At 41.0% G+C, this 27,484-nt stretch overlaps 1 protein-coding gene across 2 annotated transcripts in view; it reads left to right on the top strand.

Moving 5' to 3' along the window:
- The window catches only part of LOC126483915 (sodium- and chloride-dependent glycine transporter 1-like), a 142,640-nt gene that overhangs the window by 76,848 nt on the left and 38,308 nt on the right, over positions 1-27,484 (top strand). For both annotated transcript variants that reach the window (XM_050107188.1, XM_050107189.1), the window contains 5 exons: positions 6,509-6,663; positions 10,116-10,201; positions 20,012-20,279; positions 21,731-21,834; positions 25,169-25,293. In XM_050107188.1, coding sequence (XP_049963145.1) covers positions 6,509-6,663; positions 10,116-10,201; positions 20,012-20,279; positions 21,731-21,834; positions 25,169-25,293 — 738 coding nt within the window. The remainder of the gene's footprint in view (positions 1-6,508; positions 6,664-10,115; positions 10,202-20,011; positions 20,280-21,730; positions 21,835-25,168; positions 25,294-27,484) is intronic.

Raw genomic sequence — 27,484 nt, 5'->3', positions numbered from 1 at the left:
AAGAAAACGGCCGTAACAGGAAAAACTTGGCGCCAAAGCCAGGAAACCAGGGATATAGAACAATGGAAGAATATCATTTGGTCGGATGAGTCTTGTTACACACCGTGAAGAGGAATGCGACATAATTCAAGAGGACTAGAGCTGCAAAAGTCACTGCAGAACAGAATGTCACACTCGCGAACCCCGTCAGCGCCAAAACAACAAGAATGGAGCTCAAGAAGCAGGGATGGATTTCCAAGTTCTGGCCGAGTTTACGTCCCAAGATTGAAACACTGAGTGTTCGGTGATGTTGATGATGATGTTGATTTGTGTGGCGCTCAACTGCGCGGTCATCAGTGCCCGTACAAAGTCCCAATTCTTACACAGTCCATTGTCTTTTCACAATCCAATCTAGTCACGCTCTCAAATGATGATGAGGAGGAGGAGGACAGCACAACCACCCAGTCACCAGGCAGAGAAAACCCCAGTCCGACCCGGAATAGAACCCGGGATCCTGGGACCCACAGGCAGCAACGCTAGCCCCTAGACCACGAGCTGCGGACAGGGGTTCGGTGATGACTCAGGCAACCATATTGTAGTATTCCACGGGCCCCATGGCTACTCTGCACTGTCGCGTTACTGCCAAGAATTGTATGACCAGTTTGGTTGCTCAAGTACATCTCGTAGTACTTTGTTCCCCAACAGTGAAGCTGTGTTCCAAAACGTCAACTCGCGTCATCCAGAACTGGCTTTGTGGCACGAGAATGAATTGTCGCATCTCACCTAGCCACTACAGGCACCAGAACTCCACATTAACGAGCCTTTGGGGTCTAGTTAGCAGAGAAGGGCCCGTAATCAATATCCACCTCCACCATCGTTACCTGAACTTGACACTATTTTGCAGGAAGAATGGCGTAAGATTCGCCTGAAACCCCGCATTCATCCATTCCGAGAGACTGGAAGCTGTTATGAACGACGAGTTTCCTACTCTGCATAATGCATGTCAACGATAGTACTGTGTTGTATTTTCAGTGTTTCCATAATTTTATCCATTCTCTCTAGATAAATGACTAGGAAACAAGGGATGAATGTAGAAGTTTCAATGGCAATCTCATTGCTAGCAAACTGACGGAGAAGAGCTCTCATCACCATTACTGATTTCCTGCTAAGTGTTTGCTACCATTAGCCAAGTCGACATAGATCGAAAAACGTCGACTGGGGAAACGATTCGTATAGTCGCAAATTTTTGCCTTGTGATAGGTGGGAGTTCATGAACAACATGCTAAAAATAGTGACGGTGAGGTGCACGCGTGGAAAGCGGGAGGGGGGAATTTAAAGGTCAATTTTCTATGTCTTTCTTGAATATCTCGAAAGCCGCCGCTTCTATCGAAAATGTTTACCAGTATAAAATTAAACTGCATTAAATTTCCGACAGAAAGTTTCTATTCATTTTTTTCTGTGGCACTAATACTTTCCGCGTCCAAGGGGCTGTAAAACACGCAGATTATTAAAAATACTGTTTTAATGGTACAAAACTGATATTTATTGGTAAATGAAGTTATGAACAAATATTAAATGTGAGTACCACAACTAAATGCAGTAGAACCGTATTAAGGAATGAAATGTGTTCTGGGAGTGCAAGGGGCTGGGGGGCGGGGAGGGGGGGTGGGGGGTACATATTAGATGCGTGAAGGAAGGTGGGTCGCCACATTGTGCTCATGAGCTACACTCCTTTGCAGAGCTGTGAAATGAAGAATGATTAGGTGATTCCTCACACTCTACCCCACTGCATCACAAAAAACAACTACAGGGTATTTCACAAATTTAAACCGACCCTACTGCAGCTCAGCTTATGAAACAATGGCGACGCAGTTTCCAGACACTTCCAGGGCTTGCTTATTTGTTACAAAGTGTGTTAGCACGACATTAAATATCGATATGAGTTGCTAAGTGGAGTCATAAAACTAAAACAAGATCGGCATATGGACAGATTCTACGTAAATATCTGCACATTGTTCTATGGTGCTAGATGGGGAACTGCTCATGGGTCATCCTGTACGGTACCGTCTGGGGAAGGAACTTCCCCCATCATAAGCGCTGCTCGCTTTTCAGCATACAGACAGACTACACCTGCCCAGAATTTCCTGTCCAGTTCTGTTATGCAAGACGACAAAATAAGTTTACTCCTTTAGTGTTTATATAGTGTAATACTTATTTGCAGTTGTTGAGAGAGCGTTACATTCGTATAAACAATGGCTGAGAAGGATTAATTTGTGTGATGTGGTGTTGGTGGGAAAGGCATTGGATTGGTAAACATGGTATCTTGCAGCTGTCCGTCGGTGACAGCATATTTGAAAGCCATGTAACCATGTTGTAGTCACTTCATGGTTAATAAATGAATGACCTGAATGTTACTGTGCTTCTCTCTCTTCGTTAACTTTGTAACTGGTAAAGTGCAAGCTCTTCCACTCAATAACTGCTGACACCTGTAGAGCGGGTTGCACTGAGTGGGGCCACTTACCACACTTTCACAATATTTCTTCCAATGTGGTTATGGATATGGCTGATGGAATGGAAGTCGTCATGTTCAGGTCTAGAACAGTTACCTTCTGTAATACATTGCTCGACAACATGACGAACTTTTCTCCTAATTTTCGTTCCCACTATGTCTGCAGTATCCGCTGTGGACATCAATCATCTCCTATAATTTGCACCATTAACATTCTGCTACGTGGAGAGATCAGTTTCCCCCTGCAAAAATTTTTTCTGATCAGTGACATTCGCTGACTTCAGAGAATTTGGAAAAGTTCCTGGTTGTTTCTTGCACCTCAGAATGTAAGGGAAGATAGGAAATTTTAATAATATCAGTGGTGATGGATAATTTAGTAAACATATGTGACCAAAAATAATTTATTTTTAATGCAATATAAACTTTCAAATAACAAGTATTAAACTGCTTCGAACATATGATTACTTTACAAAATGAGTGTTAAATACTCGTGTTTGCCTATAATCGTGTAAGGAAAAAAAGTTTACGAAAGATTTGAAATTATGCTTAACGTTTGTTAGAAGGCGCAAAGTGCTGTCATTATGTAACACCGGATGTATATAAACAGGATAATTTCCGCTCCATTTTAAGCAAAAGCAAGTTTTTCACTCAACTCAGTATTTATGATCTCGTATCTCCTGAACTACGTGCCGTACAATGATATAAGTTCGCAGGTGCATTCAATGATATATGTGTATACTCTCCGCAAATGCTGTAGCGAACAGAGTTAGCAGTAAGTAAGTAATAAATCAAAAGGTCATGCCTGATGCTGAAGATTGACTGCATGAACAGTGAACACACTTTTTTCCTCTCATCATTTTGTTGGGTGCTGTAAGTGAGAAAAAGTTATGTAACAGTTTGAAATTATGTGAAAGTTTGTGGAAGTCGCCAAGTGATCTCGTTCTCAAATGCTCGATGAATGAAGTCCGAGTATTTTCACGCAGTCAGTTACACTGCCTTAATGCAAACGCACAGTTTCTAACAGCTGTAATACTTGTCTTATTGTGTTAAACTTTTAATATAAGATTATATCTCTTAATGAGTAGCCTATGAGAGCATTTTAAATTTTTAAATTCGGTTAATAATTTCGCAAAATATTGAAAGCCGAAGTTTTGCTGCTGGAAGTGGGACTGGGTTCTGGGTTTCAGATAACGTTTAGTAATATAGAACCTTAAAAAAATGTTTTTGATATTAGAGTACCACTGGGGGAGGATGCCACACTTTTTGGTTGAATGTGAAATTTAGAAGGTAAATATGGAAACATTCAAAACGAGATTAAACCCACAAATTTAACAATATATTTTCAAACTGAAACTACATGTACATGAAAAAGTACTATATTTCTGTCCCACAGCATATTTTGTTTAAATGCTGGAGTACTAGGGATCTCACCCCAAAGATTGGGGTAACATGGCAAAATAAAAATTTGACAAAGATAAATCCATTTTCCAATGATCATATATGTGTATTGTACAATAATACAATGTAAACAGTTTTGCTGTGATTTCCACTTCTGCTGAGGTTGATATTTCCTGTTTTTCAGCACAGTTGTTACACATACCTGCTTCTTCTATGCAGGTTTCATGAAGCAATTTTTGACAATCAATTCTACAGATTCAATCCGCTTGGGGTCCATTGCGATTGTAGTAGTTTATTTTGACCTGAACACAGTCATTATCATCATCTGTCGATTTTCCTTCCCTGCATTTTTGGCTGACTGATGGAGCTTTTTTTCGTGCTATTGCTTTCCTTTCCTGTTACGTGGACTTCATGATGTTCAGGTTTTCCTTGCTTGTCAACACCAATGCTGATTTCTTCCCTTTTTTCAGATGCTTCAGGTCAATATCTCGAAACGATACCCCTGCTTTAGCTTTAACATGTACATTAGACATACGTCCTCAACCGTTGCTAACTCCCAATTTAGTTGGTTCTTTCGCTACATTTTTCATCTGGAGGGTCCTGCAGTTACAGAAAGAACAGTTTCAAGAGCATCTTCATCACTTGCAGTTTCTAGTCTAACAGCAACGTTGTCGGTTTCGTTAGGCTTCATCTTCGCCAATACAGCGTCAGATATGGCAAATGCTTCCTCTGGTATTTTCTGGGCACTCAGTTGAAAGACACCAGCGGTTTCATATGTACTACTGGCGTTTGATGGCGTTGCACTTTTTTGCAACACTTCCTTCAGCGTTGGTCCAAACTAAGCTTGTGAGACCTTCCTGCCCAAGAGATCGTCCAAGTATGCATTACCTTGTAGAAGAATTGCTTCAGCAACTTGAGGAGGCATCAGTATAGTAGCTATAGGAAATGTGCTGAATATCTGTCTGCTAGTTCCAACAGTATCAGAGCTGTGAGACATATGACCACCAATGGCTAACAAAAACTTTCCTTGTGCTTTCATTGGGATGAAATGTTCCTTTAACTTCAACATGAATGTCGCTGAATTGATATACGCTGAGGTTTCATTCTTGAAAATTCTTGACCCATTTGGAAGAGAATCCCCTCATTCAAATTTCTTATTTTTCCCCTTTAAAATACAAGCTGGAGGCAAAAAATGCCATTCAGCATTACAACATGCTATTATGGTAATTGTTTCCCCCTTTTCTCCACAGGTCATTTGATTGATCATTGGGGAACCTTTTTTGTAATAACTGATTCATCTCTGGGGTTCATCTGAAAACTGTATTCGTCCATATTAAATCTATGGTCTGATTTGTCAATTAAAATATACTGTAAGAGAACATTCTCTAGCAATTTGAAATAATTTCCAATGTCTTCTCTGTTGAGTGCCATTGCCCTTTCGATGGGAAGTCCCTGAGGTTTCCTCTTCACAAGACTAGGAAAATGTCTCAAGAATGAGTGTAGCAAATCCCACCCCGCCATGCCGGCATCCTTGTTGAAATGATGAGCAATACCATCGGTTTCAGCAAACTGAAATGCCAGTTTTCGCACTCCTTCTCCAGTAGATGGACATATGGTAGCCTGCAACCTCTTAATGTAAAACGCAAGTTGTTCCTCGTTTTCTGTTCTAAGACAACTTAAAAATACAATGTGATATTCTTAATTAAAATTGATATTATCATTTACATCAATATTCAATGCTGTTAATTACAATGTATTATTACAATAGCTAGTTTAACATGAACCTTTAATTTGTTATTGTTTCAATAGATTAATAATTAATTAAATTTTGTGCTAGTTGCATGACAAAAGAAAAATAAATGGTTTTTGCTAAGTTACTCCCTTTCATGTCCCATTCCTATTTTTTGACATCATTCTTCCCTAATAGTCTTTTCAAAGTCTGATATGGAGTTACATATGCCTCAGAAGCTTGAAAACAGCTCATGCCACTAGTTTTCACAAACCATACATGTAGGCATTATCTTTAAAGAAATTAATACTAATAAGAGTTAGTGTGAATGACTATCATACCCCAAAGAAAATATGTCTTCTTCCAAAGCGTTCATGGCGAGATGCCACTTGAAATATACTTACAAATATGGCAACAAGGTGCGTGTAACTACATGCAAATCATAGGTTAAGATACGTACTAAATGGTAAACGCACAGTTATAACTAAGGTAGGTGGATACAGAGCACTATTATTGTTTTGAAACACACTTACAATCATTTTACAGTGTAAATCGGAGCGCTTACCACAGATTTCAAGCTCACAAATGTGAAAATACCCATTAAGATTGCTTCCAACGCTTCCCACTCAAGACAATGACGCAAGGAACCTAAGGACTGACGAGTGCTGCACTCTGTTGGCAGAGTGAAGCACTCTGAGTAAAGATGCATCTCACCTCCGATTGCCATCATACCCCGATCCACTCTACATAAATTTTTACACATTTTACCCATTTTCATTACATAAACGTGTACATATTTCATGTGTTGATATTATACAAAATTCTGAGCTCTATTCATCACAGCTCAGAGCACACTTTTGTAGCGCTCACGGTTTATCTCTTTCTGCTAACAGGCGCCGGTTTGGCCATCGTGGTGGTCAATGTGCTGTGCACGACGTACTACAACGTCATCATCGCTTACCCGCTGTACTTTCTCGCCATGTCTCTGCGAGAACGCCTTCCCTGGCAAGACTGTGGACATTCTTGGAACACAGAGGCCTGCCTACCGGTAAATCACACATTCCTTCGTGCAGGAGTCGTAAGCAACTAAATACGTTAGAACACATTTTTCTTCGCCATACATATCTAATTACAGATCTCTTTTAATACCTTGTGAGTGATCATATATGTCTCCTTTTATTATGATCTTGTGAGTCTTCTACAGTTTGTGCTCTCTCCCGCAATGTACGAGGGTGAGTCAATTATTATCCGTAGTTTAGTTATATTTTTGTTTATTTTGGTAGTACTGTCGTTTTACGTTGATGACGCATGCTTTGTTTATTTGTTATTATATCTCTACAGTTTTGAAGATAGTTTCGTTATCGCTGCCGTGCTGTTAATCATGGCTGCTCCGCCGTCTATTTGCGCCAAAGAAGAGCAACGTTCACTGATCTGTTTCTTGTAGTCGGAAGGCGTATCAGGGGCCGAAATTCATCGAAGACTTCCGGTACAGTACGGGAGCAGTGTTTTTCCAGAACGGAATGTCTACGAATGGATTGAAAAATTCCGAAAAGGTGGCACAAGTGTTACGCACGATGAAGGAGCCGGACGACCAATTACAGCCACAAATGAAGAAACCATTGAGCACTCACGTGAAATGATTCTTTTAGACAGATGATTAACTGTGGATGAAGTGGCACATCGTCTGCAAATTAGCCACGGTTCTGGCTACGAAATCATCCACAACAGACTTGGGTTTCATAAAGTTTGTGCAAGATGGGTCCCAAAACAACTCACACAGTTGCATAAACAAACGCGCTCGGACAGCTGCAAAAAACATTTGGATCGCTATAGAAACGAAGGGGACAACTTCTTAGACAGGATCGTTACTGGTGACGAAACATGACTCCATTCATTACGAGCCGGAGAGTAAACGGCAGAGTATGGAATGGAAACATCCAAATTCGCCGTGCAAGAAAAAGTTTCGCAGGAAAACTGATGCTTGCGGTTTTTTGAGACGCACAAGGTCCAGTACTGGAACATTATGGGCAAAGGGGCACAACAAACAGTGTACGCTACAGTGAGATGCTTACTGCCAGGCTAAAGCCTGCAATTCGAAGCAAACGCCGAGGATTGCTGTCAAAAGGTGTTGTGTTGTTGCACGACAATGCCCATCCACATACTGCTGCCCACACTGCTGAAACGCTGCAGAAACTCAAATTTGAAGTACTGGATCATCCTCCATATAGTCCCAATCTTGCCCTTTCTGACTATCACTTGTTTGGTCCACTCAAACAGGCATTAAGAGGTCGTCGATTTGCCTCGGACGAAGCAATGAAAGAAGCGGTGCATTCCTGTTCCGCAGCTCAAACGAAAACCTTCTTTTATCAGGGCATCAGGAAGCTTGTACAACGATGGACCACGTGCGTTGAAACGCAAAGAGACAATGTCGAAAAAACATGCTCTTCTAAATTTCCTATTCGAATACAATAAAATTTTTTAACTACTTTGCGGATAATAATTGACTGTCCCTCGTACACCTAGTCCAGTCTTTGCAGCCACTGCTTCGACATCTCTGACTGCCTCGTTTCCTATTCGGTCTCCTATCTCTCTTCATAGTATCTCACATTTCCTTTCGTCTGTGGTGTCTCCCGTCTTAATATCTCGAACCAGTTCAACAACTCCATTAGCCGTTGGTGTACATGTCACTACAAACAATTAGTTTCAAAGACAACCGAAATATGTCGCATTGCCGTTAATTTCCGTGCAACAGTAGGGAACAGATTACTTGCAGCTCTTATGACGGCGGTACGACGTACATCCCCTCCCCCGACCTCCATTCCCTAAGACCCATAAGGTCCGAGATGTGCTTCACAAAGAGAGCTAATAAGAGCACTGAGCCACCACTTGTTACTTAATTACAAATTTATATTAAACCTCATAATCACTACGGAACACCACTTCCATTTACTTAGCTACCAATTTATGAAATTTACGCTATGCTCAGCTATGCATTTCGAGCTACAAAACCCACCTTCAGGAAGTATGTGCGTAACTAGAGATTGCAATTCATGAGACGATTTACTATTCATATTACTGCCTCTAACATACTGAAACTGTAGCATCGTTATTTACAACAGCACCAAGTTTAGGAAATGCAGAAGACTATATTTTTGGCAAATCAGGATGGATTTACGTAAAATTCATTCCGTAAAAGACCGAGGATTCGCTATTTCTCCATATTCGATAAAAGTTTTACTATGAGCAACATAAATCTTACAGCAGCATATATTCTACGACGGATGTCCCGGAGAGTAATGTACCGCATTTTTTTTTCTCAACCGAAAACAATGCTACGAATACGAAACGTTACGTACGTACTATTTTAAGTTTCCCGAGTGAGCTCGCAAAGTTCCCGTCACTTCCGACAGATAGCGTAGCCGGAGGTCAGTTTCAAGACGGCGTCTGAAGGTAATGTGCGTTACAAGCAACGTGCCGTCATTGAATTTCTCACTGCTGAGAAAGAAACTGTGGGGTATATTCACAACCGCTTGTGCAAAGTTTATGGGGCACCAGCTGTCGACAGAAATACAGTCAGTCGATGGGCACAGAGGATCAGGTCATCAGAAGGCAGTTCGGCCAAACACGATATGCAGTGGTCCGGGAGATCATCCGCGACTGTCGACATTTGACAGACCTGACCTAGCCCCCTCGGACTTCCCTTGTCTGGGCTATTAAAGGATGCCGTTCGTGGAAGACATTTTGAGGACGATGCGGACTGATTCACACAGTGAAGCACTGGCTCCGCCACCAGGACAAGGGATTGGTACCGACAGGGCGTACACGCCCTTGCTTCGCGCTGGAGGAAGGCCATAGAACGGGATGGAGATTACGTGGACACGCCCTTGTTTCGCGCTGGAGGAAGGCCATAGAACGGGATGGAGATTACGTGGAAAAATAAGGTTTGTAGATAAAACACCATTATTTCGTGTGTGTAATTCTCATTATCTTCAATAAAGAATTGTTGAATAAAAAAAATATGGTGAATTACTTTCTGGGCAACCCTCGTAATTACCATTTGCGTTCATATGATGTGCTGTAAGATGAAAAGTGACAACTGTGTCACAAACTTGTATTTTTTGCCTTTGTAAAAGGTTGTGATGTCCTGGAGGTCGGTAATGTTACCTAGAAAAGGCATAATTTTACTTTGTACTCCCCAAACTGAACAAAGATTATGAATTTCTGCGATCATCATGTACCGAGTGTTCTTAACAACAAACATAACACGTCTCGCGCGGAACTGGCAACGGCTACTGTCCTGTCACTCATAGTCTAATATTCTATATAAAGTACCCGAAAACAACAGCCTCGCAATATTGAATAATAGACGCATTTAAATTTTTGTTGTTCAAACTTGGAGTGACGTCAAATAACGTATCTGCTTAAAAGCAACAGAATAAATTCCAAATCTGGAAAAGGTCTTGCTCTGTTTGTTATTCGCTGCTGTTTTGCCCTTTGCAGCTCGCCACGGGCGCGAACGCTACGAGAAACCTGCAGGTGCTCAACTCCAGCATGCGAAGGAAAACGCCAGCAGACGAATTCTTCCAGTAAGTACCAAGAAATTTTCAACGTCTCGCACGCTACTGCCGTAGCGCCCCCTGTTCGTTTTCTTCATTGCTAGCAGTATCTCGCATGATTCCCGCAATAGATCGAACCCAGGGTGCATCCACACTGAAGATTTCACGAAATGCCGTCAAGACTTAGATATTACTACTATGTTTGTGGTGTGTGTTCTTCCAGACACCAAACATATAATAGGAAGCAAAAGTACAGCAAGTTCACAAAAACTGCAAGAAAGAAAGGCTAAATGTGTCATATTTGCATTACGTAAGGCTTTGATGTTACACGATAATTTCACTGATAGTAATCAGTATAAAATATTAGCGAAAATACTCTCCCAGTACAAGCCCCGAGCATTCACCAGTAATAACTGCTTCCCGTGAAATGGCAACTGTCTGTGTTACAAAAAGAGATTTTTGCTTGACCAACTGTAGCACGAACAAGGTGCAGAATTCTACACACACTGATGAACAGTTAAATCGAAGTTGGCAGCCATCTTCGAAGGATAACGTCACTGTCAACTCAAGACCAGGAGACTAGTGTTTAACGTCCCGTCGACAACGAGGTCATTAGAAACGAACACAAGTTCGGCTTACGGAAGTATAGGGAAGGAAACCAGCCGTGCCCTGTCAAAGGAACCACCCTGTTATTTGCCTGAAAAGATTTAGGGAACTCACGACAAACCCTAACCAGGATGGCCAGACGCGGGTTTGAACCGTCGTCCTCTCGAATCCGAGTCCAGTGTGCTAACCACCGCGCTACCTCGCTCGGTGTTTCCCAACTCGATGACTCAGTGACTGGGGTAGTTCGGTGTGGGATATCACGTTTTATCGTGACAAAAATGTAACGGTTCTCGCTGCTCGTACGAAGTGAACCAAACACTAGCACTCAAGGAAGAAGCTTTAACTGAATATGCGATTCAACTGCAGAGATTACGAATCTCGTGATTTCTCGTCGCTATTTAAAGAACCAGTCATTACTTTCTTTGAAGTTGCATATGATGTATAGTTATGTTGACACTACAGAAAACTTACTTCAGTTTTCGATATGCAACAGTCTCTCCAGTTATTCTATAAATTTGCTGTTGGATGTTCATTGTAGCATTTAGGCCATAGCAGTTCTTATAAATTACTAATATAGCTCAGCGTCACAGTTAAATGCAGAAAGATATTCAATGAAAATTATTGTCTATTTTCTTTTGATAGACTCCAGTATTGAAATAAATCTAAGTCAAATGGGAATGTTATGCTAATCGTCATACTTCTGATGACGAATATGCAATGTAATGGAAATAATTGTAGCTCGTTCCACACAGGCAAACATTTACCTCATGCGAGCGATCTGCTAGAAAAAAAGAAACTCGAATACTTCTGGTTTTTAACAACAACCAAATTTCTCCGTTTGTCGGATTCAATTTTAATTGTACACGAAAAAAATAATACTTATTCCCTCTACTCTAGAGCTACCGACTTACATAATCTTTAATGTCATTGAGCAGTATTCCTCCTCTTGGCCATATGTACTATTTAACATGTTTTTGTTCATCCGTCTTCGACAGAAGGTAAAACAAAAGTCAGTCAAATTAAAATTTGAATGATAAATCAATATTTGCGAACAGTCCTCCCACACATCACAGTTCTGCTGTCCTCCACGCACAAAATATTACATTATCATCGCGATCGAAAACTGTGCTTTGTATTTCACAATCCCGCCTTAAAAAACTTAATACATCGCTAACGCAGAGGTGCTCTCTGTAGCCCTCGCGATAATATTTCATTAGCCTCGTTGGTTTCATTATAATGTTAAGATACACTGAAAAGCCAAAGAAACTGGTACACCTGCCCAATATCGTGCAGGGCCCCCGCGAGCATGCAGAAGTGCCGCAACACGACGTGGCATGGACGAGACTAATGTCTGAAGTAGTGCTGGAGGGAACTGAACCATGAGTCCTGCTGGGCTTTCCATACATCCGTAAGAGTACAACGGGGTGGAGATCTCTTCTGAACAGCACGTTGCCAGGCATCCCAGATATGCTCAATAATGTTCTTGTCTGGGGAGTTCGGTGGCCAGCGGACGTGTTTAAACACAGAAGAGTGTTCCTGGAGCCACTCTGTAGCAATTGTGGACGTGTGGGATGTGGCATTGTCCTGCTGGAATTACTCAAGTGCATCGGAATGCACAATGGACATGAATGGATGCTGGTGATCAGACAGGATGCTTACGTACGCGTCACTTGTCAGAGTCGTATCTAGATGTATTAGGAGCCCCAAATCACTCCAACTGTACACGCCCCACACCATTACAAAGCCTAGACCTTCAGGAGTCCCATATCACTCCAATTGCACACGCCCCACACCATTACAGAGCCTCCACCAGCTTGTCTCCATAGCCGTACACGTTCATCCGCTTATACAATTCGAAACGAGACTCGTCCGATCAGGCAACATGTTTGCAGTCATCAACAGTCAAATATCGGTGTTGGCAGGCCCAGGCGAGGCGCAAAACTTTGTGTCGTGCAGTCATCAAGGGTACAAGAGTGGGCCATCGGCTCCGAAAGCCCATTTCGATTATGTTTCGCTGAATAGTTCGCACGCTGACACTTGTTGATGGCCCAGCATTGAAATCTGCATCAATTTACGGAAGGGTTGCACTTCTGTCCCGTTGAGCGAATCTCTTCAGTCGTCGTTGGTCCCGTTCTTGCGGGATCTTTTTCCTGCCGCAGCGAAGTCGGAGATTTGATGTTTTGCCGGATTCCTTATATTCACGGTACACTCGTGAAATGGCCGTACGGGAAAATCCTCACTTCATCGCTACCTTGGAGATGCTGTGTCCCATCGCTCATGCGCCGACTATAACACCACGTTGAAACTCACTTAAATCTTGGTAACTACCATTGTAGCAGCAGTAACCGATCTAACAACTGCGCCAGACACTTGATGTCTTATATAGGCGTTGCCGACCGAAGCGTCGTGTTCTGGCTGTTTACATATCTCTGTATTTGAATACGCGTGCCTATACCAGTTTCTTTGGCGCTTCAGTGTATTGCGCTTCCGTCGACTGGTAATATATTTCAGCGGCTCTCTATCATATACTACCATAGGAACAAACATGAAAGTAATGTCAGTTCGTTTCTGAAATACCTTTTCATTAATTTTATATTCAAATTCGTTTTGTTTTCTTTTCTTTGTCGCATAACGTACGATGTTTCAGTACGTACAGTCGAAACTTATTCCCAAAATGCACTCGAAAATTAACTTTAGTTCTACTGAAAAAAAAAAAATCTTTACGGTGTCGAGAAAGGTAATCCCTGATCCCTAACATGAATATGACCTCATCCTGATCTTATGATTGACGATTACCACAGAATGTACAAGACACAATATCTGAAGGCACAGTCAGTGGAACAACTTTATTCGCTCATTGTTTTACACCGGTTATGGCTCAAATCCATCAAATGGTTCAAATGGCTCTAAGCACTATAGGACTTAACATCTGAGGATCAAATGGTTCAAATGGCTCTGAGCACTATGCGACTTAACTTTTGAGGTCATCAGTCGCCTAGAACTTAGAACTAATTAAACCTAACTAGCTTAAGGACATCACACACATTCATGCCCGAGGCAGGATTCGAACCTGCGACCGTAGCGGCAGCCCGGTTCCAGACTGTAGCGCCTAGAACCGCACGGCCACTCTGGCCGGCAACATCTGAGGTCATCAGTCCCCTAGACTTAGAACTACTTAAGCCTAACTAACCTAAGGACATCACACACATCAATGCCCGAGGCAAGATTCGAACCTGCGACCGCAGCAGCAGCGTGGTTCCGGACTGAAGCGCCTAGAACCGCTCGGCCACAGCGGCCGGCCTCAAATACATCCGCTAAATGAATTCACAGTGTATAGTGTGGAATTATATGCGATCTTAGGGGCACTAGAGGACGTGAGATGAGTCTGACCTGTGAAATTCTTCTACTTCGACTCCGTGAGTGCAGTTCAACCCAAACAGTGCTTCTCCCACCAACAAAACACCAGGACACTCTCTGTCACTAAAACACCTAGAGAAGTAGGTGGTATACTGCTGGGCACCTAGGCATTTGGGAATCACAATGCAGTGACCTCGCTGTTGAAGCATAGGCTCTGTGTCATTGGGAGTAAGAGTGGCAGGGAGTGACGGGCAACTAGCTGCGGTCTCAAACACCAACTTACCGACTGTAACATAGCTTCTTTCCTTCAAAGAGGCGACATGGACAGTTTTGAAAATTCCTGTGAATTGGGCATTGCTCTCTGGTACATGGATTTATCTTCCAGCATTATGAGTCTGCAATGTGCGGAGCTTATGGCGTACGACTATCAGTACACACACTTGCCACATGAACTATCGATCATCTGGATGAGAACAGTTTAGGACGAAACGCAATGTGTCAATCGATTACTAGATTCTTGTCGTCTTCCCATCTGTTTCATAAAGTTGTAGGTCATCAAGTTGGTTGAACCATTCAGCGTTTTTAGTTTGGAAGTCTGCATGCATTTTTGTACGCTTCCATTTCCTGGCCTTTCCCTAGCTTGTTCTTTTTATTGGTAATTTTTGAAAATTCTTCATACGGATCAGTTCAATGTGGATAGCTGAACCCTCCACCACTGCATCCTCTTTACATGATACGGAAGCTCCTGACCTCTCTGTGTCACGAAGCACAGGTGTTTGCAGGACCTGGAATGTTGCCACTGGGCTACGAAGCTTATAACAGATGCCTGGACTTAACGTCTTGCAGTAAATGTTGGCACAAGCTTGCGGGGCCATACAAATGCATAGCAGAGCACTGGAGGAAATGTGCCCCTCGTGTCGGCTTGGTATAGTGCAGATTTGTCTTAGTATCCTCATACAGTTAATATTTGCGAGAGACGGGCCCCTAGTATGTCTTCTTTGTTTCTCTTTACCTGCATGTTCGCCTTACGGCGGCCACTACATAAAAAAAATTAGCGTATTCCAGATAATGAAAACATACAAGAAGGGCAGCACGAATGGATACAGGTTTGTTTGACCCATGGAGAGCGTCATAGAGATGGAGAAAGAACCGAACTGGCAAACGTTTCAAAACAGATGCAAACTATACCGTAAAAGCCTACTTACTAAATTTGAAGAACTAATCTAGGAATATACTGCAGCTCCCAAAGTGTCGCTTTCGTACGGATCGCGATAACAAGATCCATTACAGGGCGCACAGAGACGTTTAAGGAACCACTCTTCCTTCGCTCCTTACGCAAATGGAACGGGAAAAAGTCCTAGTAACCAGTACAACGGCAGGTACCCTCCGCTGTGCATTTCACAGTGATTTACAGAGTATGGATGTAGTATGCAGATGTAGAATATTTGTACATTTCTGAATCGTGCGGAAATTGCTCATTTTCTGATACACATCCACAGCCACTTGACAGAACAGCGTCAAAGTGGTTGTACAAATGTTCACCTGCTTTGGATGAATAATCATTAGCGATATACCGTCCAAAACAAAGAATATTGTAATGGCACTGCAAACCAGATTATCCACCTTGAGATATAATTTAAGAAGTCGGTTATCGATTATTGAAGCAATGTCGATCGCAATATTGTAACAACAATACAATACTGGTGATTGTTTGTTGATTCCATACATACTATACAATCCTTCTGAAACTGTTTTTTTGGATTCCTATAAGAAATCTATATTTCGAATGTGGAAACTGGACAAGTTTAGAACAGGACCCCATGTTTTGCTACCATGAATTATTGAGCTATAACAACTAAAGATCACGATAGAATAACAAATTTCATGGGGACCTACTCTTTTAGTAATTAGAAAATTGCATCACGTATTGAAAAAGTTATCTGCTATGGAACATCGAAGTTCAATTAAACGATGTTTTCAAAAGTTAAGTTTATTGAATTAATGATGGAAGTCAAAACACAGTGCTTTACACACACAACAGGATGCTAAACACACCAGGTAAATAAATATTAATAAAATCTTAATCACAATATTAAATTCTCCATAACTTTAGAATTGCGGATGTCTCGCAAAACATAAGACCAATTTTGGAATCAACACAATTGCTTCACGAAGAAACTTTTTATACATCATTTAACAATCATTCTAAAGTTAGTAAAAAGTATGTTTGTTTTATTTTGCTAAGACGGTAGAACGAGTTATAGAAGAAATAAATGACTCATTTATTGTTACTGCTACACTTGTATACATTCTGACTGATTTAATATGCAATTGACAATCTCTTAAATGTTAATAGTATTATGAATTAAAATAGCGCTTGCCATCAGACAGCCTAATTCTTCTACAAAGTACATGTATATACTTCGGTTTTGTGACTTCACAGTCCTTAATTAGATACTAAAGGCAGTTCTGAGTTTATACAGAGATATGTCTTTAAGATCTCCAGTACTTTGTTATGAATGCCTGCCAAAATTAAGTAGACAACAGTGAAAAACATGGCCGGTGGATGTTATTGTGAACTGTGATTTCTGTGAGCTATGTTTCCCAATAAACGCAGGCAGAGTTGGAGAAAACTGTTACAACTCGTGAAGAAGGCTCCGTCTCTCTCTTGGCCACAAAAGTACTCAGTCGCCGTAAGATTTTCTGGGAAACACATTCAAAATGAGAAGGTTGAACAACCAGTAGCACTGTGGTATCTTCTAACAAACTGGTCGCTGAGGGAACGTCTTGAACACACAAGCTGACGGCGAAATATTGCGCGTCGCCCACCATTGTTAACTCGCGAAGAAATCACTATGCACTGCATTGCAAAACACACTAACAGCTCTTTCAAAAAAAAAAAATCCATGGATCCAACATCGAATAAAAGTTCGTAAACGATATTCACCTTTTTCAGAAATTTAGTTTTTATTCTTGATAATCGCGATTGCATGTTGACCTCTGCACTTCACATTACTTCTATATGCAAACTTATCTCCAACAAAAAAAACTCAATGTCCAATCGGTATTACTTATTTCCAACAATTACAAGAAAACGTAGATGCTCTTTTTTTTTTTTTTTTTTAAGCAAAGAGCGTTGTCGTCAGAGCGAAGAGCGTTGTCGTATCAAATTCTGGAGCGCATCATCGCTGATACTTGCAGCCGAAATATTACAATCATATTACATTACGTAAGGACATTACACTAATATAGCGTAATTGGTGTAACACACCGCTCAAAAGAATTGGGGTAAGACCTGTATCAACATCCGTTACGCTAAGTCTATTTTAAGACAAGCGGTACCTTTGGTCGTATTGCATAGCTTGGGATCTTCGCTTTCACGGTAGCCAAAGTTATTTGCCATCTGTCGGCTGTGTTATGCATCACAGTATTAGGTGATCCCTCAGAAGAAAGTGAATTCCGGTGTCTCACCGGTCCCTAGTGAGGCTCACAGATGGCAGTTATCGTTTCTGAGGTTGCATTCAACAAACAACATGCTTTGCGACTCTTTGGAGTGCAAATTGCAAGGGCAATCTGTTTGATCCAAGAATAACTGACTTCCCATCGTGTTGCCGCAGACGCCAATGTCTCTCCATATGTTATCCATAGATTGTGCACACGCAGTAGGGAGATAGGTCAGTCCACAAGGCCGATGCATTACAACACTGAAGACCGTAACCTGGCCATCTCTGCGTTGCACCGTTGTACGGCTACCGCCAGACCACTGTAAGACGATCTCAGAAGGATCATTGGAGTGCTGCATCTGATCAGACTGTAAGGAATAGGTTACGAAAAAGGACCTTGCGATACAGCCGTCCTGTCTGAATACCCCGCTCGACACGACAACATCTCGCAGCTCACCTTCAGTTCTGCCGTACCCATGTAAGCTGACAGCTTCGTCAATGGCGGAACGTGTTATTCGCAGACGAGTCCACATTTCCTCTGACGCAAGGTGATGGCCATGTTCGTGTGTTGAGCGGTACCTGCCAAATGTTGTACAGGAAATCGGCCAAGCTTCTGTGACGGCATGGGGAGTCATCAGTGTTAACAGCTGTACGGATTTTTCGTTGTCCATGGTCGCCTTACCATCAGGCAGTACATCCAACAGATCCTGTTGGACCATGTGGTGGCCGCTGCATACGATGGTGGCCCTGAATTCCTTCTCATCCACGATAATGCCAGGGCCTATATGGTAGACGACACCAGCGATGTCTTGCGAAGCCTGGACATGGAAATAATGGAATGGCCAGCGGTAAGTCCCAACCTTTACACCATCGAAAGTGTGTGGGACATGCTTGACAGATGTGTTCTTGGTCATCCTGTTCCACTACAGACTCTCCAGGAATTCTCAAGTGCTTTCATCGAAGAATGGGAACGAATACCACAGGGTGACCACTTGTTTAAACTTTTTTTTTCGACACCTATCGACATTTTAAGTTCTTGTTATGCAAATAAACGAGGATGTAATAATGTTTAGTGGTGTACTTAGTTTGCGAAAGATAAAGGTATATTTTGATAACATACCCAGCCTTCAATTATTACTGAGAGGAGTGTGGCAGATGCTCAAAATCTTGTTCCCCTAATTCTTTTGAGCAGGGCATAAATGGACGAGTACTGATAGGACGTCTGTACGTGTTTTGCTCTCTGCTCTTGAATAAAGCAAGCGATTTTTCCAAGTTGTAATGAGGGACGTACGGCAGCTTATTGTTTACTGAAGGGGTTATATAGGATCTAATATTCCTGAAAGAGTAAAGGTCGTCAGCCCCTCTCAGGCTTCTATAGTGAAAATGTATCGTGAGTGATATTGCGAACAAGCGACCTGGTAACTGGTGAGCTACAAGTCATGATGCACTGATGCTTGAATTGAAGATTCGCTCACAGTTTTTGACGGTCGACTGACACGCTTTAGTGCAACTGCTCATAGGCCAAATAAGCCACAGGCCAAACAGATTCGTGTGTACCACAACGGTTCAGTGAGTGTATGAAGCTCCAAAGCAGGCAGCTCCCGAATATGAAAATGCATCTACAGAAAATTGTTATGTATTTAATACATTTCCAAAAAACTACAGTAGTAATGTACTTTCCAGGGCTTTCTGGAAACACTGGATTCTTGCTGGCATTGAATTAATCATACTTCCAGAAAAGTCGATTTTGCGCTACTGCTCAATAGGGTCGGGTGAGTTCGTTAGCTACCACAGTCTTTGGAAACGCAGATCATTCAGACATTATTATGCAACTCTTGATCAGTGGCAACTGGAATCGTGATATGGAAATATAAATTGTTCTATATTTTCACTAATGGTGTGTTCGTTATTTCCTTTTCGCTGATTTTACAGTACATACAAAATATCAAGTTGAAACTACAGGGAAAGGAGAAAGACCTTTTTACACTTCATTAACGTTTTGTAGCCACGAAATGTCACAAGGGAATATCATTAGGCCATCCAGAGGCATAATGGTAAGTTATTAGAACAGATGCTCTTTTCAAATTATTTAGAAATTGGTAAACGTTAAACAGATTGTCAAAAAGATTTTCCGATTGTGATTATTTTACTGCATACCCATTTATAAAACCGGTAATAAAATTCTATTCATAAAAATACTATTGCAAATCACTTTTTAAGTGGTTTTGAGTAATGCAATGTTCTAAAACTGTCAACATTCAAGCAAAACCTTAAGTAAAAGTGAAGTAAAACAAGAAAATATCGCGTTTCAACTTAGTTGGGATAATTTTCTGGACCGTAAGGTGTTTATCTTGAAGTACGAAATGGTTTTCCTGTTATTTCTCTTTGTTGCGAGACGCAAGCTTACCGTTCCTAATGACATGTCTCTTGACAGCAACGGCATCCTCCACATTTCTGAGGGCATCGACAAGCCCGGCAATGTGGTGTGGCAACTGCTGGTGTGCGACATCATCTCCTGGGTAGCAGTCTACCTGTGCATCATGAACGGTGTTCGTTCCGTGGGTAAGGTAGTCTACTTCACGGCAACCTTCCCCTTTGTCATACTATTCGTACTCTTTGTGCGAGGCGTGACACTGCCTGGAGCCATTGATGGTATCATCTTCTACATATACCCTCAGTGGGAGCAGCTCACCAATCTCAAGGTAAGACGAAAGCCTATCCTCTTCTTCACATCTGAGAATATTCATATGCTGTAGGCGACGGTACTCTAAAATATATCGTATAACAGTCTCTTACATGAAGTCTACTACACAGTAACATTATCCTCTTAAAGGATTTTTTAACAAATGTAAGCTGTCCATTTGCTCTCCCTACGACTGTTATGTGCTGATCCCACCTCCTAACACAAGCGTTGCACCAAAATATTTAACTGATATAACTGAGCCCAGGAGTGCAATGTAATGCCACTAATGCTGTACTCAAAAGCTGTCAAATTTTTCTCATACTCATACTTACGACCATGCACTTATCAATATTTAAAATAAGTTGTTCTTCTTTATACCATGTTATACAAGTCGTTGGATGGGATTTGTTTCTCTTAAAATATGTCCATCAGTACAGAGGAACATCAGATTACAAAATACTTAGCGTCTTATTTCTCTGTAGGTCACGATAGTCAGTGAATTGCTGTAGCGATTTGTTACTGTCAGAGTATGTTGTTATTTACTGGGTAATTTTCAAATATTCCTGGAAAAAATTGAGACTTTACTGTACTATCAGACGACAAGAAGCAACTTATAATTTGTCTAGATTTTAAATTCATTTTTTGAATGACCCAAATATAAGATGTAATTTGGAATTTAACAGAACACTAATACTTCAAGAGCCGTACATTTTCGCATCAGAATCGTGTAGAACATTAATGTGTTTGTAAGCATGATATCTAACCCTGTAATAAATTACCTCTCTAACCATGGTTCAGACGTATCCATGATAAATGACTTCCTAAATCATAATGAGATAGACGATGTAAAATAGTTCAGAGACAAATGACGACACAATAGAATTCTGCATACTGGAAAGAGTTTAAAGAGAAACTTGCGTTATTTTTTTTCTCCTCGAATCTAGGTCAAGGTGTGGTATAGACCCTCTAAGAAATAATTTAATTTACTATTAGCATACGAATGTCATAGTTAAACGCTGGCCGCACCCTAAAAAGAAAAGGAAGCTTCTTAGTATGGGAGAATATTTTGTGAAGCACAGAAGACGGCATCGCCAATGACTACGAAAAAAATCAGTGTGCCGAAAGTACTACGATCTGCATATGCCGCCAGTGATACAAGGAAGAGTTGTTAGTAACTAAACAGATAGTGTAAGCGTCCCATCCAAAGTTGACGAATGTAAGCTTTGTACTACCATGCCAACAGATATGTGTATGAACGTCATACAGGGCAATCGTAGAATATCTATCAAACAGGAGACGATATAGAATACCTTTTCGCAATAACATGTATATTCCGTAGTTATTACACAGTAAATACACTGTTCGTGGAATTTTTATATCATATTAGTCACTATTAAAAAAATCACAGTCCGTGCATTACCGTTTGAGCATTTGAGCATTCTAACTGTGCTGGTTGCTCATTTGTTTTAGGTTTGGGCTGATGCAGCAATCCAGATATTCTTCTCCCTTGGACCTGGATGGGGAGGAATTGTCAACATGGCCAGTTACAACCAGTTCAGAAATAATGTCAAATGGTAATGTAGTCTTTTATGTGTTTGTAATCATTTAGAGTTGGGAATTATTCGCAAGCCTTTTCTTTATCCCTGGACTCCTTAGTTCTAAGACGATGGAAGTAAGAAGACTTTGGGGCGCTTGTGTTTCTTTCTGTTCACATTTCTTTTCACAGTCACCTTTAACGATCAATATTAGTACTGAGGAAACAGGTTATTACTCTGCAACAGAGTCTACTTAAAAGTAAAAACAACGTGTGTACCATTGCGGTAGTCATTAAGTTATGTGCTGTACTGTCAGGTTTCATTCATAACAAGTGATGAAATAATTCCTGGTCTATCGTAAGCGCCACTTTGTGCTGTAGTGGCAGACACTATCGTCGTCAACATATTCATCATCTTTAACGTAATAACTTATAGTCTTTACGTCAAGAGAAAATCCTTGACAGTTGAAATGAGCTTGGTGTGGCTGCTTCGCACGTCTGTCACGACCAGTCACGTAACGTACTTTTGTTTACTCTTCCATGGCAACGGCTTGGTATTGCTGAGGTGTTTGGCAGCTATGTCTTTCAGTCAGTGTTGCGGCAACCGTTTGCAATTCCCGTTCGAAAGCTGGCAACAGCTTTGTTATCTGTCAGAGATATTTTTCCAACGTACGAAGTATAGGCTGAGATATTCTTGGCAGTAGATGAGCCACCTAACTGCATAAAATTGTTCTTAAAATTTTCAGAAAGCCTCTAGGTAGTGAAGTACGGTCGCGTTACCAGCTCTGGATGAGAACGTTGGAGCCCCCCCTCCCATAAACAATGAGAATGGGGGTACGTTTGTACTAACCGCTGTGCAGGTCTGGAGCTTGCGATCTGCTGGAAGACAACTTACCCTCCCCTGATCATCGATATGATGTAGTTAACTGCGATTTACTTGTGTCCACTGCAGTCAGCTGATCCTTTTTATTGAGTAAGATCAAACGTGTGGACCATCAGCTGTTGAGCCACATTTGCAACAATTTGTGAAGAGCTACACGCACTAAAATTCCTATTTTCCTCAAGATTGTTCTCTTCAGTCATTTACACCACAGAATGCCCCTTTTTCTAAGTTACAGAGCAGATAAAACTCTGGCGGTAACATTCTTTAGTAAGGAATGAACGTCCAACGTCTTGGAGTTTAATAGCAACATTTCCCAGCCTTTAGCCAATAGTGTGTCAATATTCGACTATTCATCTTTGTGATACCCCTTCGCCGAATGTTTTCTTTTTATGACCAGCACTTGTCATAGGGCTTTCATTCTTCATCATGTGACCTTGGCGCACTCGTTCTCACGCAACAAGTTTGGCAACATGTTTCAATCGACCAATGTGTATCTGTATGTAAGGTGCGTGCGTGTGTGTGTGTGTGTGTGTGTGTGTGTGTGTGTGTGTGTGTATGTGTTTGTGCACTGACGGCGGAAATCGTAACATCCACAAAAAAAGCATTCGCTATCAAAGAGATCAAGTCAATTAAGAGAGAAATTTGAATGGTTATTGTCGACTCTACAACACGTTAAGGGCCGGTTCAACAGTAGGGCAGGCTTCACTTCTAGGGCGCCATATGCGTTTCGTGTGTGGTTAAAGGAGGTCCAGTATTCTTCATGCAACCGTATCCCCAATGCGTGCTGTGTGTCTGAGTCATAGACAACGGAGCAGAAACTGCACTAGTAGACTCCAGCGCGTTCCAGATAGATGACAAGTCTGGAACCTAGTAGACTAAGGAACGGTGGCCGCGCCTCATACTGTCCCTCAAGTTTTGGAAACTATATGTGCACTCAAATATTATCATAATGTAAAGACATAATTCCTCAAAATGCTCCCTTGTTTTCTCCCAGTTAGGAAGAACACGACAACTGATTAGGAGTCGATTGTGGCAGGCTTGATGTGTGCCAGGTTCCTGACATTCACGCATCATTGCTGAAATGTTGCAACTATTCCCTAAAGCGCCAAATTCTACTGTGACCGCCATGATCATCTGTACCACGATTCACGCAAAATCCGTCAGTGTACACAACGTGATGGCATTCTATGACATTTCATGCAATAGTCATGAAATGTTCCACCATTCTGAGGGAACAAAAATACAGATTTCAGAGCACTCCATGCGTTGACAGTACACCCTTTAAAGGAAGCCGGACTGCTATTCTACACACCTGAAAATGCACATTCTCCACACTCTAATCATCGCGTCGATGGGATACCACTACCCCCTATTACTTGTTGGCAAGTGTGATGATGTTCCCTCTTTACATATTGTCCAGTTCAGCTACGTGGGGGCGGGGGTGGCGGGGGGGGGGGGGGTGTTCAGGATGGGTATAGGTAGGGAGGGTGTGAGAGTGGGCGACGCGGACATATTGGTACACAAAACATTGGTTATAGAATATGTCATGTAGTAGGAATATTTTACCGTAAATGTGATGAATAGTGAGAGCAGGCGGGATGCTGCATCGACCTTTCACAAAGATGAACACAACAAATAAGTAGGTATGAATTACTCGTATGTAACAACACAGGAATTCCGAAGTCAAAACTTCCAAAACGGAACGCAAGTGTCATAACATATGGCACATGTGTGTTCGCTGTTGCAAACGGACGTTACACCACGACACAGACACAAATCTGAAAACAGCGAACAGTAATGTGAGCTCTCTCGGTTATTACTGTAGTCATTCAACGACTTACGAACTATAAATAGTTCAACAGCTCCTATGCTGAATAGTGGTAGCTACAACATAAAAATTATTTGAGCCTTGATTCTTGTTTTACAATGTTTTGTACATGTTCCAGTTGTCTCTAATAACACTGCAACGGCAAAGCGTGATACATGCCGACATAAAACATTCAATTCCACATCGAAAACTATTCCACGTCACACACCATCTGTATTACATTCGATTAGAATCGGCGTGTTACTGCGAATGATTTTCGCATTCTTTGAAATACGCTTTACTTTTTCTGCTTCCCCCTTCTTCCAAAACGTTTGACGTGTTTTTGTTAACAACTGCACATTACTTAACTGTGGCTGTTTAACTGGAACTTGCTCAAATGAAATATTGTTTTTATGAGGACTGGGCCAGCTACAATGGCCAGCCGTATAGGTTCGGGTTTTCCAGAATCACTCCAAGAAAATTCCGAGCTGGAACCTAAAAGTAAGACATAACTTCCACCTCACCAATAATAAGCAATCTGATGTTAACATATTATGCAGTCACTTATATATTGTTGTTATTTTAGTTGATCAGTATACTTAACTGTTATTCACTTACTAGAGTGAAACGGTCCCTGACTGCATGGAATTAAAACACAAATATTTGATTGTCACTTGCATACAGGGATTCTGTCCTGGTACCGGTGATGAACTGTGGCACCAGTATCTTCGCGGGATTCGTGGTGTTTTCTGTTCTGGGCTTCATGTCCCATCAAACAGGAGTGCCAGTGTCCACTGTCGCCACAGGAGGTAAGTACAAATCTGAAAAAAAAAAAAACAGATTTAATATTTTTAAATTTACAATACTTTGTGCACTATATAGACGAGCATGGAAGAGAGCGATCAAACTGCCAATTCAATCATTATTACAACCTATCGGTGTCACAAAAACGCTGCAACAAGGTTGCAGTATGTCACCATTCTTGATTAGATTAGATTAGATTAGATTTACTTTCATTCCAATTGATCCGTAGTGAGGAGGTCCTCCAGGATGTGGAACATGTCAGAAAAACAACAATACATGACAAATATTTAAACTAAAACAAATAAGCTAATGTACCATTCCACAGGTCCCAAGTGGAATGATCGTCATTTTTTAATGAACACTAAGAGTCATTTTACAAATACTATTGCACTGAATTTAAAATAAAAAAGTTTTATATTTATTTATAAGGTAAGAAACATGTAATACAACTACTGTAATACTTATTTACAATGAACACATTACTGCACTGAAATGGTGCAGAAGTTAGATTATACTTACACACACACACACACACACACACACACACACACACACACACAAATTTTCAGTGAACACATTACTGCACTGAAATTGTGCAGAAGTTATGTTGTACTTATATACAAATCAGTTGGTTTTCCTCAGAAATTCATCAATGGAGTAGAAGGAGTTGGCCACCAATAAATCCTTTAGGCTTCTCTTAAACTGAATTTCATTGGTTGTTAAGCTTTTTATGGCTGCTGGCAAGTTATTGAAAATGTGTGTTCCTGAATAATGCACACCTTTTTGTACAAGACTAAGTGACTTTAAATCCTTGTGAAGATTATTCTTATTTCTAGTATTGATTCCATGAATTGAGCTGTTGGTTTGAAAAAGTGATATATTTTTAATGACAAATTTCATTAAGGAATAAATATATTGGGAAGCTGTAGTTAGTATCCCTAGTTCCCTAAACAGGCTTCTGCAGGATGTTCTTGAGTTCACACCACATATAATTCTTACTGCACGTTTTTGTGCCCGGAAAACTTTAGCTTGGCTTGATGAATTACCCCAGAAAATAATCCCATATGACATTATGGAATGAAAGTAAGCATAGTATGCCAGCTTTTTCATTTTTATATCCCCTATGTCTGACAAAATTCGCATTGCAAACAGAGATTTGTTAAGACGCTTCAGCAGTTCTGTGGTGTGCTCCTCCCAGTTGAATTGTTCAGTTCATACATTGAAGTAGCTCTCTGAAGATGGAAGAACAGCTGTGGAGGAATGGGAATCATTGTCAATGATGTACAGGTGTTTTCTTTAAAGTTTTAGTGATGAACTATTCATTCTAGCACAAGATGAATATGGTCGTGTGTACATGTATATCAGGAATATGACAAATAAGGCCTAGAGATGAGTCTAACAAAACCCTAATATCTGGTAGTGAATCGTGGCAATACATTTGAAATATGAGTCAGTGACGGAGCAGTTATAAGACAGGTAGAAAAAATTAAATATCTGTGAGCATATACTGACAAAAGTGGATTTATTCATAACACTGGGGGTTGAGTAAAAGATATGTAGACTAAATTACTTGAAGAAATACAGCAACCAGCCACTCTTATATAACTATATTTATGCCATGGTGCATTTCGGGTTTTCTCCCGTCTTTAGTTGCGATAAATGGTTAAAATGCCTTGTACCTTATATTATTTTAATTATTTTTACGTCGGACAGTTAGCGAATGCTGCACTGCAGAAGTATATCAGTATATTTATAAATGTGTGTGTTACATATAAAACTCCAAAACAAGGAGTTACAGGATGCAAAATAAGAGAGCTGCTGCAATCAGAATGTAGCAGACATAAACTTAATAATTCTGAAGATCAATGGCAGACTAAGCCTGTTGGAGGCCCAGATCAACTACATGAGGTCTCTGGTCTGTTTGCAAATTAATGTAATTGTATTTACAGTGCGTATATCATGAATAACATAGATGTAATGCCTGACAAAAAACATCAACTATGTATTTATAAAGTGTGTTTTGTACACTGTAGTAATTGAAATGTACACTGCCAGAAAAAATATTCAGGACCCTCAAGGAATGTGTTCAGTTGCACCAGAATATATATGTCCACACTGGAGGATTTTAGTGTTAGTAATTCATTATAACACTCATCGGCGATCAGATGGCGCGCAGTGGCCTGTCTGTATACCTTC

The sequence above is a fragment of the Schistocerca serialis genome, chromosome 6, assembly GCF_023864345.2.
Source record: "Schistocerca serialis cubense isolate TAMUIC-IGC-003099 chromosome 6, iqSchSeri2.2, whole genome shotgun sequence".
Classification (NCBI taxonomy): Eukaryota; Metazoa; Arthropoda; class Insecta; order Orthoptera; family Acrididae; genus Schistocerca; species Schistocerca serialis.
Note: the sequence above shows the minus strand (reverse complement) of the source record. Positions and strands in the feature narration are given on the sequence as shown.